At 42.7% G+C, this 17,156-nt stretch overlaps 1 protein-coding gene and 2 long non-coding RNA genes across 10 annotated transcripts in view; 2 read left to right on the top strand and 1 right to left on the bottom strand.

Annotated features, from left to right (window-relative positions):
* The window catches only part of ZYG11B (zyg-11 family member B, cell cycle regulator), a 98,683-nt gene that overhangs the window by 27,437 nt on the left and 54,090 nt on the right, over window positions 1-17,156 (top strand). For 7 of the 8 annotated variants that reach the window (XR_013401869.1, XR_013401870.1, XR_013401871.1 and 4 more), the window contains one exon: window positions 1,353-1,518. Coding sequence is in view for 5 of the 8 variants with exons in the window: in XM_077956561.1 (XP_077812687.1) it covers window positions 1,353-1,518 (166 nt within the window). In the remaining 3 variants the exon portion in view is untranslated. Of the gene's footprint in view, window positions 1-41; window positions 131-1,352; window positions 1,519-17,156 lie in introns of those variants that run through there. The other variant, XM_077956558.1, reaches the window with a different exon arrangement.
* On the bottom strand, window positions 5,105-12,864 carry LOC144333355 (uncharacterized). The gene is made up of 3 exons (XR_013401940.1): window positions 12,666-12,864; window positions 5,414-5,992; window positions 5,105-5,313 (listed from the first exon to the last, which is right to left on the bottom strand). It is a non-coding gene; the product is annotated as an uncharacterized LOC144333355 (long non-coding RNA).
* LOC144333362 (uncharacterized) lies at window positions 9,840-15,846 on the top strand. The gene is made up of 2 exons (XR_013401949.1): window positions 9,840-11,632; window positions 15,158-15,846. It is a non-coding gene; the product is annotated as an uncharacterized LOC144333362 (long non-coding RNA).

The raw sequence follows: 17,156 nt of genomic DNA, 5'->3' as shown, positions 1-17,156 counted from the left end.
TGCCACCATGCCTGGCTAATTTTTTTGTATTTTTAGTAGAGATGGAGTTTCACTGTGTTAACCAGGATGGTCTCCATCTCCTGACCTCATAATCCGCCTGCCTTGGCCTCCCAAAGTGCTGGGATTGCAGGTATGAGCCACCGCTCCTGGCCAAAAAGCAAGCCCATTGAGTTATCCTGGCACTCTTGTCAATATCAATTGACCATGAATGTAAGAGTTTATTTCTGAACTCTGAATTCTAGTTCATTGATCTGTGTGTCTATCCTTATGCTGGTGCCATACAGTTTTGATTACTATAGTAATCAAAGTCTTTCGAAAAACTTTGTTTTTCTTTTCCAAGATCGTTTTGGCTATTCTAAGTGTTGCATTTCCATATGAATCTTAGGATAAGCTTGTCTTTTTTGTTTGTTTTATGAGATGGAGTTTCGCTCTTGTTGCCCAGGCTAGAGTGCAATGGCGTGATCTCGGCTCACTGCAACCTCTGCTTCCCAGGTTAAGCGATTCTTCTGCCTCAGCCTCCCAAGTAACTGGGATTACAGGCATGTGCCACCATGCCTGGCTAATTTTGTATTAGTATTTAGTAGAGACGGGGTTTCTCCATGTTGGTCAATCTGGTCTCAAACTCCTGACCTCAGGTGATCCACCCGCCTCGGCCTCCAAAGTGCTGGGATTATAGGCGTGAGCCACCACACCCGCCCTTGTTTGTTTTTTGAGACAGAGCCTCACTCTATCACCTAGGCTGGAGTGCAGTGGCATAACCTCGGCTCACTGCAGCTTCCGCCTCTCGGGTTCAAGTGATTCTCCTCCCTCAGCCTCCTGAGTAGCTGGAATTACAGACATCCACCACCATGCCTGGCTAACTTTTGTATTTGTAGTGGAGATGGGGTTTCGCCACGTTGGCCAGGCTGGTCTCGAACTCCTGGCCTCAAGTGATCCTCCCACCTCAGCCCTACCCTATTTTTAAAAAACAGCTCTCTCAGCTTCGTACTCATGTCTGAACAGCATATTGTGATGCTTTAGTTGGTTTCGAGCTTCCTAAGCTCTGAGGTTTTCCATTCACCATCCCTGACTGATTAGAACCCCCTGCTGTGTGCTTACTTAGTGCCAAGTGTGTCTTCTATTTTAGTACTAAAGGGACTGTATGTAAATGTTTGTTTCAGTGTTTCTCTTCTATTGCTTCTTGAGAACATGGATCACAGATTGTATTCTACTGCCTTACACAGTGTCTAGCATGTGATAAGACACTAAAGAAATACTTGTGGAATGAGTAAATGAATGTTTTGTTCTCTGCTTTTCTGGAAACTAACTTGTTGGTTTTTGTGTTTCCTTTATATTTTTCCCTGGGCTCCAAGGAGGAGGCATCTCCCTATTCCCTACTTGATATCTGCTTGAATTTCTTGACTACTCACCTTGAGAAGTTCTGTTCAGCCAGACAAGATGGAACATTGTGTCTGCAGGAACCTGGAGTATTCCCACAGGAGGTGGCTGATCGACTGCTTCGGACCATGGCTTTTCATGGTAAAAAAATAAACAGAGGAAACAAAAATTATGTGCTGTTAATTGGATTGGATTTTGAAGTGCTACAGTAGCCATTTAATTATTTTCTTAGAAATAACCGGCCGGGCGCGGTGGCTCAAGCCTGTAATCCCAGCACTTTGGGAGGCCGAGGCGGGCGGATCACGAGGTCAGGAGATCGAGACCATCCTGGCTAACACGGTGAAACCCCGTCTCTACTAAAAATACAAAAAGAAATTAGCCGGGCGTGGTGGCGGGCGCCTGTAGTCCCAGCTACTGCGGAGGCTGAGGCAGGAGAATGGCGTGAACCCGGGAGGCGGAGCTTGCAGTGAGCCGAGATTGCGCCACTGCACTCCAGTCTGGGCGACAGAGCGAGACTCCGTCTCAAAAAAAAAAAAAAAAAAAAAAAAGAAATAACCAAGAAGGCCACGTGAGCCTGATTCCAGGACTGTGAATTCATTTATTTTTACCTATCTTGCCTCTTACTGTGTAATTTAGAATAAACATTTTTTTTTTTTTTTTTTTTTCCTTGACAGGGTCTCACTCTGTTACCCAGGCTGGAGTGCAGTGGTGCAAACATGACTCACTGCAGCCTCAACCTCCTGGGCCCAAGTGATCCTCCCAGCTCAGCCTCCCGTGTAGCTGGGAGCACAGGCTTGTGCCACCACGCCTGGCTAATTTCAACGTTTTTCATTTCTAATGTGGCAAACCTTTTTTTTTTGACTTTGAAACGTCTTTTTTTTTTTTTAAATTTTTTAAGAAACGGTCTTGTTCTGTTGCCCAGGCTGGAGTGCAGTGGCACAAAGCTCCTGGGTTTATGTGATCTGATTCAGCCTCCTGAGTAGCTGGGACTACAGCTTGGCTAATCTTTTTATTTTTATTTTTGTAGGGATAAGGTCTCACTCTGTTGCCAAGGCTGGCCTCAAACTCCCTGCCTCAAGTAATCTTCCATCCTTGGCCTCCCAAAGTACTGGGATTATAGGCATGAGCCACCATGCACAGCTGAGAAGTCATGTCAGAAATAACTCCTATAACTTGTATCCATTTAGAGGTTTGCCAGTATAAAATATCTTACCTCGGGCCGGGCGTGATGGCTCATGCCTGTAATCCCAGCACTTTGGGAGGCCGAGGCAGGTGGATCACCTGAGGTCAGGAGTTCGAGACCAGCCTGGCCAAGATGGTGAAACCCCATCTCTACTAAAATACAAAAATTAGCTGGATGTGGCAATACATGCCTATAATCCCAGCTACTCGGGAGGCTGAGACAGGAGAATCACTTGAACCCAGGAGGCAGAGGTTGCAGTGAGCCAAGATCGTACCACCGCATTCCAGTTGGGGTGACAGAACGAGACTCTGTCTCAAAACAAACAAACACAAAAAAACCCTTGTATCTTCTTTTGACAGTGGGAGAATTATTACTGTTATGGAAAAACTAATTTCTGATTTTGACCTTTGAGATGGGAAATCACAGCCAATTTAGTACTTTGATTTTCAAAAACCAATTCTGAAAATCAATTGAGAAGTTCTTATCTGTGTAGTTTTGCTTATGTATGGAGTATTTTTGTTACTTCAAGTTTTAATTTGAAAGAGATATACCTTGGCTGGGCGCGGTGGCTCACACCTGTAATCCCAGCACTTTGGGAGGCCGAGGTGGGCGGATCACGAGGTCAGGAGTTCGAGACCAGCCTGACCAACATGGTGAAACCCCGTCTCTACTGAAAATACAAAAACTAGCCAGGTGTGGTGGTGCACACCTATAGTCCCAGCTACTCGGGAGGGTGAGACAGGAGAATCGCTTGAACCCAGGAGGTGGAGGTTGCAGTGAGCAGAGATTGTGCCACCGCACTCCAGCCTGGGCGACAGAGCGAGACTCTGTCTCAAACAAACAAAAAAACCAAAAACCAAAAACCAAACAAACAAAAAAAAAGCTAAGATACACCTTTATATCTTTACAGTTGGTAAATTCACAAGTATGGAATATGATTTGTCCACAGCTATAGAATAGAATAAAAATTTGGCAATAATAATAGCTGTCATTTATTGAATGCCTATGTGCCAGGCATTTTACATACATTTTCATGGAATTTTCGCAAAAACTCTATAAGGTAGCTATTATCATCCCCATTTACATACAGATAAACTGAGGTTGAGAAGTAACTTGCTGAGGGTCAAACTGCAAGTAAATAGTGGAGTCCTAATTCATGTGCAAGTCTGTCCAACTTTAAATATATGCTCATCCCACTGTGCCACACAGCCTTCCTACACCTGTATTGGAGGTATCCCTGCTCCTGGATGCCAGATAGTGGTTTATACTTTTGCTGTGACTTTATATGTATAAAACTGTTAAGTATAAGTGCCAATAATGTGTTCCAAGGAAGAGTAGGATGAAATGAGGCTGTAACTGAGGCATTTTGGGATAATTTAGGAAAGAAGAAGACCTCTACATTCCTTGTTTTTCACGAAGTTCCTCATGCCTGCAGTCTCTCTGAATTTTTCCAACCTGTCATAATAACTAGGGTAAATTTTTGTATTATATATGTTAAAGTTAAAAGTCCCCTACACAGCTGTACAACCGTTTAAGAGATTGTGCCAGTGGTAGCATTTCTTTCTAATCTCAATTTAATGATTATGCTTAGTATATTATTATTATTATTTATTTATTTTTTTGAGATTGAGTCTCGCTGTGTCGCCCAGGCTGGAGTGCAGTGGTGCAATCTTAGCTCACTGCAGCCTCCACCCCCTGAGTTCAAGCGATTCTCCTGCCTCAACCTTCTGAGTAGCTGGTACTACAGGCACCTACCACCACACCCAGCTAATTTTTGTATTTTTAGTAGAGACAGAGTTTCACCATGTTGGCCAGGTTGATCTTAAACTCCTGACCTCCAGTGATCCACCTGCCTTGGACTTCCAAAGTGCTGGGATTATAGGCATGAGCCACCGCATCCGGCCAGTGCTCAGTATGTTAGATTTAAAAAAGAAAACTCATCTTGTAAATCAGAAGAACAAATGCTAAGGCCTTAACTTTGCCAGATTCAGTTATCCTTTGGAAATGTAACTACTGATAGCTAATAGTAGTAGCTAACATTTATTGAATGCTTATTATTATATGTCAGGCACTATAGCAAATGCTTTATATGAATAAGATAATAGGAGTGGGTTTTAAGCAAGTCTAACTAAATATTTGTCCTCAGAGTAATGTCTTGGAGAGGCTACACACTTGAAATGTATTTTCTATCTCTTCTTTTCAAACTGCCTTCAGATAAGGAAACTGAGGGTCAGAAAAATAACTTGTTGCCCCTAATTGTGTTCACCCCAGTGTGATTACCTGTTTTATTCATCAAGAAGGGTTCTGAATTATTTAATCTCTTTATACAAATCGTATCCATCTTTAGTCAAGATTTGATACTACTGAGAATATGCAAAAGAACATGTTGCCAGTTCTTGTCTCAATTTGTAAAAGTTGCTTTATACATTTTTCTTTGTGTTTGAAAATATTCATACTGAGAAAACAGTTGTTCGATTGATACTTTTATTTTTTATTTATTACTGTTATTATTTTTTTCTTGAGACAGAGTCTCGCTCTGTCACCCAGGCTGGAGTGCAGTGGCACAATCTCGGCTCACTGCAACCTCTGCTTCCCAGGTTCAAGCAGTTCTCGTGCCTCAGCCTCCAGAGTAGCTGGGGTTACAGGCATATGCCACTACACCTGGCTAATTTTTGTATTTTTTTTTTTAGTAGAGATGGGATTTCACCATGTTTGCTAGGCTGGTCCTGAACTGACCTCAAGTGATCTACCACCTAGTCCTTCCAAAGTGCTGGGATTACAGGAGTGAGCCACCGCTCCCAGCCTTGTGGATACTTTTAAAATTGGTAATATCAGCCGAGGGCAGTGGCTCACACCTGTAATCCGAGTACTTTGGGAGGCCAAGGCAAGCAGATCACCTGAGGTCAGGAGTTTGAGACCAGCCTGGCCAACATGGCAAAACCCTGTCTCTACTAAAAATACAAAAATTAGCCCGGTGTGGTGGCGGGTGCCTGTGCTCCCAGCTACTCGGGAGGCTGAGGCAGGGAGAATTGCTTGAACACGGAGGTGGAGGTTGCAGTGAGCCAAGATTGCGTCATTGCACTCCAGCCTGGGCGACAGGGTGAGACAGTGTCTCAAAAAAACAAAAAAACAAAACAACAAAAACAAAAAACTGGTAATATCGTACTGTTTCTAACAGCATATTGATTCTAGAAAATGTTTAACATGTACATTTAAAATTTTTTACTTATTTACTCAATTCAAAGGATTAATGATATTAGTAGCAGTCTTTTTTGCATGTGTTAAACAATTTTCTATTTCTTCTTTTATTTTTTGTAGAGACAGGGTCTTGCCATGTTCCCCAGGCTGGTCTTCAACTACTGGTCTCAAGTTAGCCTCCTGCCTCAGGCTTCCAAAGTACTGAGATTACAGGCATGAGCCAACATGCCCGGCCTACTTTTTTTTTTTGAGATGGAATCTCACTCTGTCGCTCAGGCTGGAATGCAGTGGTACAGTCTCGACTCACTGCAGTCTCTGCTTCCTGGGTTCAGTTGATCCTCCTGGCTCAGCCTCCCAAGTAGCTGGGACTATAGGTGCCTGACACCACGCCCAGCTAATTTGTGTATTTTTAGTAGAGACAGGGTTTCACCATGTTGGCCAGGCTGGTCTTGAACTCCTGACGTCAAATGATCCACCTGCCTTGGTCTCCCAAAGTGCTGGGATTACAGGCGTGAACCACTGTGCCTGGCCCTGGCCTATTTTTAAATTGACATAAAATAATTGTACATATTTATGGGATATGTAATGATGCTTCAATACATATAATGTATAGTGATAAGATTGGAGTAATTAGCATACTCATCATCTCAAACATTTGTATTGGAAATATTTACTATCATTCCTTCTAGCTATTTGAAACTAAGAATTATTGTTAACTGTAGTCATCCTACAGTGTGTAGAACACTAGAACTGACTCCTCCTGTCTAGCTGTAATTCTGTATCCTTTAATCAATTTCTGCCTGTCCTCGTCTTCCCTCTACAAGTCGCCAGCCTCTACTAACCTATTCTACTTTTATTTCTGTGAGATCACTGTTTTTAGCTTTCACATATGAGTGAGAACATGCCATGTTTAACTTTATGCTCCTGGCTTATTTCACTTAACATAATGTCCTCCAGTTCCATCCATGTTACTGTGAATGACAGGATTTCATTCTTTTTGATGGCTGTATGGTATTCCATTATGTATATACACCACATGTTCTTCATTCATTCATCTGTTATTGGACACATAGATTGATTCTGCATCTTGCTATTGTGAATAGTGCTGCAGTAAACACAGGGGTACAGATGTCTCTTTGATATTCTGATTTCCTTTCCTTTGAATAAATGTCAAGTAGTGGGATTGCTGGATATGGTAGTTCTATTTGTAGTTTGTTTGTTTTTTTTTTTTTTTTTTGAGACGGAGTCTCGCTCTGCCGCCCAGGCTGGAGTGCAGTGGCCGGATCTCAGCTCACTGCAAGCTCTGCCTCCCGGGTTCACGCCATTCTCCTGCCTCAGCCTCCCGAGTAGCTGGGACTACAGGCGCCCGCCACCTCGCCCGGCTAGTATTTTGTATTTTTTTAGTAGAGACGGGGTTTCACCGTGTTAGCCAGGATGGTCTCGATCTCCTGACCTCATGATCCGCCCGTCTCGGCCTCCCAAAGTGCTGGGATTACAGGCTTGAGCCACCGCGCCCGGCCCTATTTGTAGTTTTTTGGGGAAACTTCATACTGCTTTCCATAGAGGCTGTACTAGTTTACATCTCCACCAACAATGTATAAGAGTTCTCTTTTCTACATCCAGTATTTGTTATTTTTTGTCTTTTGTTAATAGCCATCCTGAGGTGATATAATACCTCATTGTCATTTTGATTTGCATTTCCTTGATGATTAGTGATGTTGAGCATTTCTTTATATATTTGTTGGCCATTTGTGTGTCTTCTTTTGACAAATATCTATTCAGGTCATTTGCCCACTTTTAAATTGGATTGTTTATTTTTCTGTTGAGATGTTTGAGTTTCTTATATATTCTGGATATTAATCCCCTGTGAGATAAATAGTCGACATATATTTTCTCCCATTCTATAGGTTGTCTTTCCACTCTGTTGATTGTTTCCTTTGCTGTGCTGTGCAGAAGCTTTTAGCTTGATATAATCCCATTTGTTTATGTTTGTTTTTGTTGCCTGTGCTTTTTTTTTTTTTTTTTTTTGACAGGGTCTCACTCTGTTACACAGGCTGGAGTACAGTAGTGTGATCATGGCGCACTGCAGCCTTAACCCCCCAGGCTCAAGCAATCCTCCTGCTTCAGCCTCCCAGTTAGCTGAGACTATAGGCATGTACCACCATGCCCAGGTAATTTTTTAAATTTTTTGTAGAGGCAGGGTCTTACCATGGTTCCCAAGCTGGTCTTGAACTCTTGAACTCAAGTGATCCTCCTGCCTTGGCCTCCCAAAGTGCTAGAATTACAGGCATGAGCCACCATGCCTGGCCTGTGCTTTTGAGGTCTTGTTCATAAAATCTTCTCAGATGAATGTCCTGAAATGTTTCCACTATATTTTATTTTTTTCATTTGTTTGTTTTTTTGAGACGAGTTTTGCTCTTATCACCTAGGCTGGCGTGCGGTGGCACCATCTCAGCTCACTACAGCCTCCGCCTCCCAGGTTCAAGCGATTCTCCTGCCTCAGCCTCCCAAGTAGCTGGGAGTTACAGGTGCCCTCCACCACGTCCAGCTAATTTTTGTATTTTTAGTAGAGACAGGGTTTCACCATGTTGGTCAGGCTGATCTTGAACTCCTGACCTCAGGTGATCTGCCCACCTTGGCCTCCCAAAGTGCTGGGATTACAGGTGTGAGCCACTGTGCCTGGCCCTCTGCTGTATTTTCTTCTAGTAGTTTTATAGTTTTGGGTCTTACATTTAAGTCTGATTCATTTTGAGTTGGTTTTTGTAAAGATGAGAGACTGGGGGGTCTATTTCATTCTTTTGCCTGTGGATATCCAGCCTTCCCAGCACCATTTATTGAACAGACTATTCTTTTCCCAGTCAGTGTCATTGGTGCCTTTGTCAAAAATCAGTTGATCATAGATATGTGAATTAATTTCTAGGGTTCCTCTTCTGTTTCTGTATGGTCTATGTGTTTATTTTTATGTTGGTACTTTGCTGTTTTGGTTACTATAGCTTTATATTATATTTTGAAGTCTGGTAGTATGATGCCTGTAGGTTTATTCCTTTTGCACAGGATTGCTTGGGTTATTCAGGGTCTTTTGTGGTTCCGTACAGATTTTTAGATATTTTTTCTATTTCTGGGAAGAATGTCATTGGTATATTGATAGGAATTGCATTGAATCTGTAGATTGCTTTAAGTAATAGGTATAAAAGCAGTTTTTTTTAATAATTATTTTTTATTTTAAGAGACAGGGTCTCGCTTTGTTACCCAGGTTGGAGTGCTGTGGTGTAATCTTGGCTACTTTTAAATTTTTTGGTAGAGACAGTCTCACTACGTTGTCCAGGATGGTCTCAAACTGCTGGGCTCAAGCAATTCTCCTGCCTTAGCCACCCAAAGTACTAGGATTACAGTTTTGAACCACCGTGCTCAGCCAGTAGCAGTCTTAATTAAAATAAATCTGGTGCTAGAGTTTTACTTATCGGGGTCTGTGATTCTCTTGTCATGGTCTTTTCTCATTGTATCTGTGTCTGCATGCTAAAAATTTTCCAGGAAAGGTGGGCATAAGAGCTAGAAATCAGAGTGAGAATTTTGCCATCTAATGATAATGTTTCTGTGTCATACTGTCAATATAATCTAAATTTATAAATCTTGACATATTCAGCCTTCTGGTTTGGGATAAAACTGAAAATCTGAAACATTATGAATTGCTTCCTTGACTAGCCAAATAGACTTTCTAGGTGACTGAAAGGTTACACTCCCAGACTAGCACCCCACTTACTTGTAGATCACATTGCTGGTCACTTCAACTGTCTGTCCTAAATCAGAAAGAAAGAAAAAATGCTTTGGGGCACAATCCTTGTATTTATGCATCTGTATTTTACTCCTTGAAAGAAGCCCTTGAGTTATCATTTAGAGCATGTTGATTCTTTTTATTATTATTATTATTATTTTGGGGATGGAGTCTTGCTCTGTTGCTAGGCTAGAGTACAGTGGCACTATTTCGGCTTACTGCAACCTCCACCTCCCAGGTTCAAGTGATTCTCCTGCCTCAGCCTCCTGAGTAACTGGAATTACAGGCATGCACCACCATGCCTGGATAATTTTTTTTTTTTATTTTTTATTTTTAGTAGAGACAGGGTTTCACCATGTTGACCAGGCTGGTCTCAAACTCATGACCTCAGGTGATCCACCTGCCTCAGCCTTTCAAAGTGCTGGGATTATAGGTGTGATTTACTGTGCCCAGCCAAGATATTTTTAAAATAAGAAAAGAGCATGAGATCTAGAAATCAGCCCTAGGTCTGATTCCTGGTTCCAACATTAATTTGCTATTTGACCCTGGACAAGTGACTCTGCAAGTCTAAGATTCCTCATCTGTAAAATGTTGATAATTATAACTCCCTCACAGGGATTACTGTGAATATTTAAATAAGACAATGAACACAACATGAATCTTGCTTTCGTGGAGCATTTAGTTCAGTGGGAGACACAGTTAGGAAGTAAACATATAGAATTACAGCTTGTGCCAGATTCTCTGAGAGAGAAAGAACATTGTTCTCTTAAGAAGAGTAATAAAGGAAGGGAGGTGTTAACTTGGATGATCGGAGCTTCTAAGTTGGTAATACTAGACTGAGACCTGAATGACAAAGAGGCAAGTCAGTAATAGAAAGGTGGGCCCCTCGGCACTGCCCAGGAATTCTGGAGTATTTCCCCAGTTAACTAGTGTTCCTAACAGTAGCTTCAGATGTTCTTTGCTCTTCTCAGACTTTCCACCATTTATCTTGGTAAGAAAATTGAAGCCATCCATCATAAAATTCCCTTAACTCCATGCAAACCACTGCTTCCAATTTTTCTGAGTGATCTTTTTTTTTTTTTTTTTTTTAAATAGAGATGGAGTTGCACTATGTTGGCCAGGTTGGTCTTGAACCCCTGGCCTCAAGGAGTCCTCCTGTCTTGGCCTCCCAAAGTGCTAGGATTCTAGGCGTGATCCACTGTACCTAGCCTATCTTTTTTTTTTTTTTTAATTAAAAAATTTATTTTTTGAGACAAGGTCTCATTCTATTTCCCAGGCTGGAGTGTAGTGGCATGATCATAGCTCACTGCAGCCTTAAACTCCTGGACTCAAGCAATCCTCCTGCCTCAGCCTCCTGAGTAGCTGAGACCACAGGTGCATGCCACCATCTGACTAATTTTAAAAAATTTGTAATAGAGATGATGTCTTTCTGTGTTGTGCAGGCTGGTCTTGAACCCCTGGGCTCAAAACAATCCTCCCACCTCAGCCTCCCAATTACAGGAATGAGCCACCATACTCAGTTTTTTTTTTTTTTTTTTTTTTTTTTTTTTACCCCGCAGTTAGGGTCTTACTCTTTCCTTCAAGGTGGAGTGCAATCATAGCTCGCTATAATCTCAAACTCCTGGGCTCAAGCGATCTTTCCACCTCAGCCTCCTGAGTAGCTAGGACTACGGGTATGCACTACCATGCCTGACCGATTGAAATTTTTTGTTGTTGGGATGGAGTCTTGCAATGTTGCCCAGGCTGGTCTCAAACTCCTGGCCTCTTGTCTCATCCTCCCAGAGTACTGGGATTGTAAGCATGAGCCACTGTGCCTGCTCATTATTTCTTTAAGTACTTTTTCAACCCCACTCTCTTTCTCCTGTCCTTGAGATATTCCAGTGATGCAAATATAGCTTTAGGTTTTTGGTTTCGGTTTTCTTCCCATTCTGTTCTTGTTATTTAAATTAGGTAATTTATATTGTTTTATCTTCTAGTTCACTGATCTTTTTTCTCTGCTCTCTATTTTACTGTTGACCCCAAGCATTATTGTATTTTTCACTTCTAAAATTTCTTTTTTTTTTTGAGATGGAGTCTCCCTCTGTGGCCCAGACTGGAGTGCAGTGGCGCAATCTCGGCTCACTGCAAGCTCCGCCTCCCGGGTTCATGCCATTCTTCTGCCTCAGCCTCCCGAGTAGCTGGGACTACAGGCACCCGCTACCACGCCCGGCTAATTTTTTGTATTTTTAGTAGAGACGGAGTTTCACTGTGTTAGCCAGGATGGTCTCGATCTCCTAACCTCGTGATCCGCCCGCCTTGGCCTCCGAAAGTGCTGGGATTACAGGCGTGAGCCACCGCGCCCGGCCCACTTCTAAAATTTCTATTTGATTCTTCTTTGTATCTTCTCTTGCCTTGCTGAGATTTTCTGTTATTCTTTTTTTTTCTTACTAATTTTTTTTTTTTTTTGAGACGGAGAATCTTGCTCTGTCACCTAGACTGGAGTGCAGTGGCGGATCTCGGCTCACTGCAATGCTCGCCTCCCAGGTTCAAGTCATTCTTTTGCCTCAGCCTCCCAAGTAGCTGGGACTACAGGCATGTGCCACCATGCCCAGCTAATTTTTGTATTTTTAGTAGAAATGGGGTTTCACCATGTTGGTCAGGCTGGTCTCGAACTCCTGACCTCATGGTCCGCCTGCCTTGGCCTCCCAGAGTGCCACTGCACCTGGCCTGTTACTCATTTTTTTCAAGCATTTTTGTTTACTTTTGAAAATTTAATTGCATTTTATTATGGCTCCTTTAAAATCGTTGTCAAATAATTTTAACATTTCTGTTACCTTACTGTTGGCATATATTGATTATCTCTTTTTCAGTTTGAAGCCTTACTGGTTCTTAATATGATTCAGAGTAATTTTTTTTTGAAACTAGGACATTTTAGGTGATATGAGACTTTTCTGTTTTAGTTTGAATCTCTGACGTCACTCCAGCAGTGGAAGGCAGGAGCACTGCTTTGTTACTGCCAGATTGGGGTTAATGTTCTTTTTAAAAAATTTTATAGGCCGGGCGCAGTGGCTCAAGCCTGTAATCCCAGCACTTTGGGAGGCCGAGGCGAGTGGATCACAAAGGAGATCGAGACCATCCTGGCTAACTCGGTGAAACCCCGTCTCTACTAAAAATACAAAAAATTAGCCTGGCGTGGTGGCGGGCGCCTGTAGTCTCAGCTACTCGGGAGGCTGAGGCAGGAGAATGGCGTGAACCTGGGAGGCGGAGCTTGCAGTGAGCCAAGATCCCGCCACTGCACTTCAGCCTGGGCGACAGAGCGAGACTCCGTCTCAAAAAAAAAAAAAAAAAAAAAAATTGTAGGCCTGGCATGGTGGCTCACGCCTGTAATCTCAGCACTTTGGGAGGCCGAGGCAGGCAGATCACGAGGTCAGGAGATCGAGACCATCCTGGCTAACATGGCGAAATCCCGTCTCTACTAAAAATACAAAAAATTAGCCGGGCGTGGCAGTGTGTGCCTGTAGTCCCAGCTGCTCGGGAGGCTGAGGCAGGAGAATGGGGTAAACCCAGGAGGCGGAGCTTGCAGTGGACTGAGATCTGCCACTGCACTCCAGCTTGGGCGACAGAGCTAGACTCCATCTCAAAAAAAAAAAAGATTATTTTATTTATTTTATGTTATGTTATTTTATTTTATGTTATTTTTATTTTATTTTACTTTGTTTTATGTGGTATGTTATTTTATGTTATTTTATTTTGTTATTTTATTTTCTTGTGTTATTTTATGTTATTTTATTTTGTTATTTTGTTGTTATTGTATGTTATTTTATGTTATTGTATTTTATATTTTGTTGTTAGTTTATGTTATTTTATTTTATGTTATGTTATGTTACGTTATGTTATGTTTGAGATGGAGTTTTGCTCTTGTTGCCCAGGCTGGAGTGCAATGGTGCAATCTGGGCTCATTGCAACCTCCGCCTCCAGGTTCATGCCATTCTCCTGCCTCAGTCCCCATAGTAGCTGAGATTACAGGTGTGCACCACCATGCCTGGCTAATTTTTTGTTTGAGACGGAGTCTTGCTCTGTCGCCAGGCTGGAGTGCAGTAGCACGATCTCAGCTCACTGCAACCTCCGTCTCCTGGGATCAAGTGATTTCCCTGCCTTAGCCTCCCAAGTAGCTGGGATTACAAGGCACGCACCACCAGGCCTGGCTAATTTTTTGTGTTTTAGTAGAGATGGTGTTTCACCACGTTGGCTGAGATGGTCTCGATCTCCTGACCTCGTGATCTGCCCGCCTTAGCCTCCCAAAGTGCTGGGATTACAGACATCAACTACCATGCCCAGCCAGATTAGGGTTAATGTTCTTTCTGGGCCGGGCATGGTGGCTCATGCCTGTAATCCCAGCACTTTGGGAGGCCAAGGGGGGTGTGGATCACAAAGTCAGGAGATCGAGACCATCCTGGCCAACATGGTGAAATCCAGTGTCTACTAAAAATACAAAAAATTAGCTGGGTGTGGTTGTGGGTGCCTGTAATCCCAGCTACTCAGGAGGCTGAGGCAGGAGAATCGTCTGAACTCAGGGGGCGGAGGTTGCAGTGAGCCAAGATCAGTGCCATTGCACTCCAGCCTGGGTCACAGGGCAAGACTCTGTCTCAAAAAAAAAAAAAAAAAAAAGTTCTTTCTGGTTCCCCACTTAGCTTCTCTTGACACCCAAGGTGCAGGGCTATGCAGAGGTTGGAATTCTGACTCTCCACTAGGACTCTATTGATAACTTCCCTAGCTGAAAGGCGTATGGGTATGTCATTTCTGCTTCCCAGTTGGCCTCTACTGACACCATGTTGGGAGGAGGTGGCCTCATTAATGTTGGGCAGTTGTGGAAGTCCTGACTTTCCACTAGACTTCCTATAGAGAACTTCATCACTGCTTGCTTCACATATGGTATCTACTGACATCATGGTGGGGGATAGTTCTTACTATCCTTGGTCTCTACTCAGACTTCTCTAACACCTCCCCTGTGGGCAGATTGGGGGAAGTAATTATAGCCTGGCAGGGGTAGAAATCTAGGCCCCTATTGGCACTTGCTGGCATGGGTGGGGCCGCAGTTTTTTCTGTCATGTTTGGCTGAGGTAGAGCAGTTACTATCTACTAGCTGTTTGCTGTCTTACTAGTTGCTCCTTTCCTGGTACATTGGCTAGAGTGAGTAGATTTTGGGGGAGCTTTTTTGTCTGTGCCCATTGACGTTTCCAGGCTGCTGGCTCCTTCAACTTTAGATCTGGGATATATGACCAGAAAAAACCCAGGAACTTTACTGCATCGTTCCATGGGTCCCAAGGTCCCTAGCTGATCTGCTTTCATCTCTTCACCCTTCAGAGTGATCAAGCTCCAGCTCACCTTCAGCCTCATTTCTTCTCTCCCATTTGCATGCTTATATCCCCAGAAATGCACCACATCTTATGGCTCTAGTTGTTTATGTTCAAGCAATATAGAAAGAACTACTTGCCATTTCCTAACCCTGTGATATGCTTTCACATCTTTAAGACTTTGCTTATGTTGTATATTCTTTCTTTAATATACCTAACCTTCTTTCTCTCTCTTTTTTTTTTTTTTTTTTTTTTGAGATGGAGTCTCACTCTGTCGCCCAGGCTGGAGTGCAGTGGCACAATCTCGGCTCACTGCAGCCTCCACCTCCCAAGTTCATAGTGATTCTCTGCCTCAGCCTCCCAAGTAGCTGGTATTACAGGCGTGCACCACCACAACTGTTTAATTTTTGCATTTTTAGTAGAAATGAAGTTTTGTCATGTTGGCTAGACTGGTCTCGAATTCCTGGCCTCATGTGATCCATCCGCATCGGCCTCCTAAAATGCTAGGATTACAGGCATGAGCCACTGCACCTGGCCTCCTAACCTTCTTTCTCTATCTTTGAATTCTTCCAGCATCTTCAAAGGCTTTGCTCAAAGATCACCTCTCCCATCAAATCTTTTCCAGATCTCCATTCGTGATGGTTTACTTCCTTTTCTTTGTTTTTGTGGTACTTATACTTGACATTGGTATACCAAATATCTCATTTTGTTATGGCTGTTTGTGTCTTTTTTACTCCATGGGATTATGAATCCTTTGGTTATAGGGGCATATCTTATTTTTCTCTGTATCTACAACATTTAGGATATTTGACATATAGTAATTGTTTAATAAACTATTTGCTGAATGGACCCCACCATGAAATTTACTCCCCTGAAATAGAGTTCAGGTACTTTGAAGGGCTGTCTCTAGAACCACAGTGTTTAATAGAAATGTAATTTTAAATTTACCAGTGGCCACATACAAAAACAAAAATAAAAAGAAACAAGTGAAACTAGTTTTAGTTATTTTTATTTAACCCAATATATTAAAAAATGATCATTTCAACCTGTAGTCAATATAAAAAATTGAGATACTTTACATTATTTTGTTGTATTAAATCTTCACAATCTGGTGTATATTTTATACTTGTAGCTGACCTCACATTGTACCACCTGCTTTTCAAGTGCTCTCCAGCTGTATGTAGCTAGTGACTATGTATTGGACAGCGCAGCTCTAAAATATAATGGAGTTCTTAATATGTAATTAGTCATTTTTGTCCACTTGGGCAAGTTTTGCAAAGGCCTTTCTTGATTTTAACTGTGTAACTGTAATTAAGTCTGCAAAATTCATTAGAGAGTAGTGCTCCCTTTTAAACATACCTCAGTTCTAATTTAAGGATGACTGGCTGGCAGCCTAGCTACATTTTGAGTATGGGCCAGCTAAGGTGCCACCTTAGAGTTCCTCTCTTGACTTCAGGCTATTTATTTACCTGTCCTCAATTGCTCATTCACCCCAGACTGTTCTTAGACTACCTTTTTTTGGCATGATTGTTACTTCTTTCACAGTCAGTGTTGTTTAGTTTATATGTGATATTGTTGATGTGGCTCCAAAGTATCATATGCTTGTGACACTGTGGTAGACAGGTATATCTCGAAAGCACTTCGAGGAGGTTACTGGGTCGACTTCATTTACATTCATCTGCCAGGGAGGGGCTATAACTACTAGTTGTTGTTGTTTTTTTTTTTTTTTGAGAGACAGGGTCTCAGGCCGGGCGCGGTGGCTCAAGCCTGTAATCCCAGCACTTTGGGAGGCCGAGACGGGCGGATCACGAGGTCAGGAGATCGAGACCATCCTGGTTAACACGGTGAAACCCCGTCTCTACTAAAAAATACAAAAAACTAGCCGGCCGAGGTGGCGGACGCCTGTAGTCCCAGCTACTCGGGAGGTAGAGGCAGGAGAATGGCGTGAACCCGGGAGGCGGAGCTTGCAGTGAGCTGAGATCCGGCTATTGCACTCCAGCCTGGGTGACAGCGCGAGACTCCGTCTCAAAAAAAAAAAAAAAAAAAAAAAAAGAGACAGGGTCTCACTCTGTCACCCAGGCTGGAGTGCAGTACTCACTATAACCACAAACTCCTGGGCTCAAGTGATCCTTCCATCTCAGCCTCCCTAGTAGCTGGGACTATAAGCATGCACCACTATGCCCAACTCGTTTTCAGTTATTTTGTAGAGATGGGGTCTCGCTATGTTTCCCAGGCCTAGATCACTTTAATAAGGTTTGAGATCTGGCTAGTGGTTTATTAATGAATTACAAGG

Source organism: Macaca mulatta, chromosome 1 (genome assembly GCF_049350105.2).
Source record: "Macaca mulatta isolate MMU2019108-1 chromosome 1, T2T-MMU8v2.0, whole genome shotgun sequence".
In the NCBI taxonomy this organism is placed as follows: Eukaryota; Metazoa; Chordata; class Mammalia; order Primates; family Cercopithecidae; genus Macaca; species Macaca mulatta.
The sequence above is the reverse complement of the archived record's forward strand: the minus strand, read 5'-3'. Positions and strand labels throughout refer to the sequence as shown.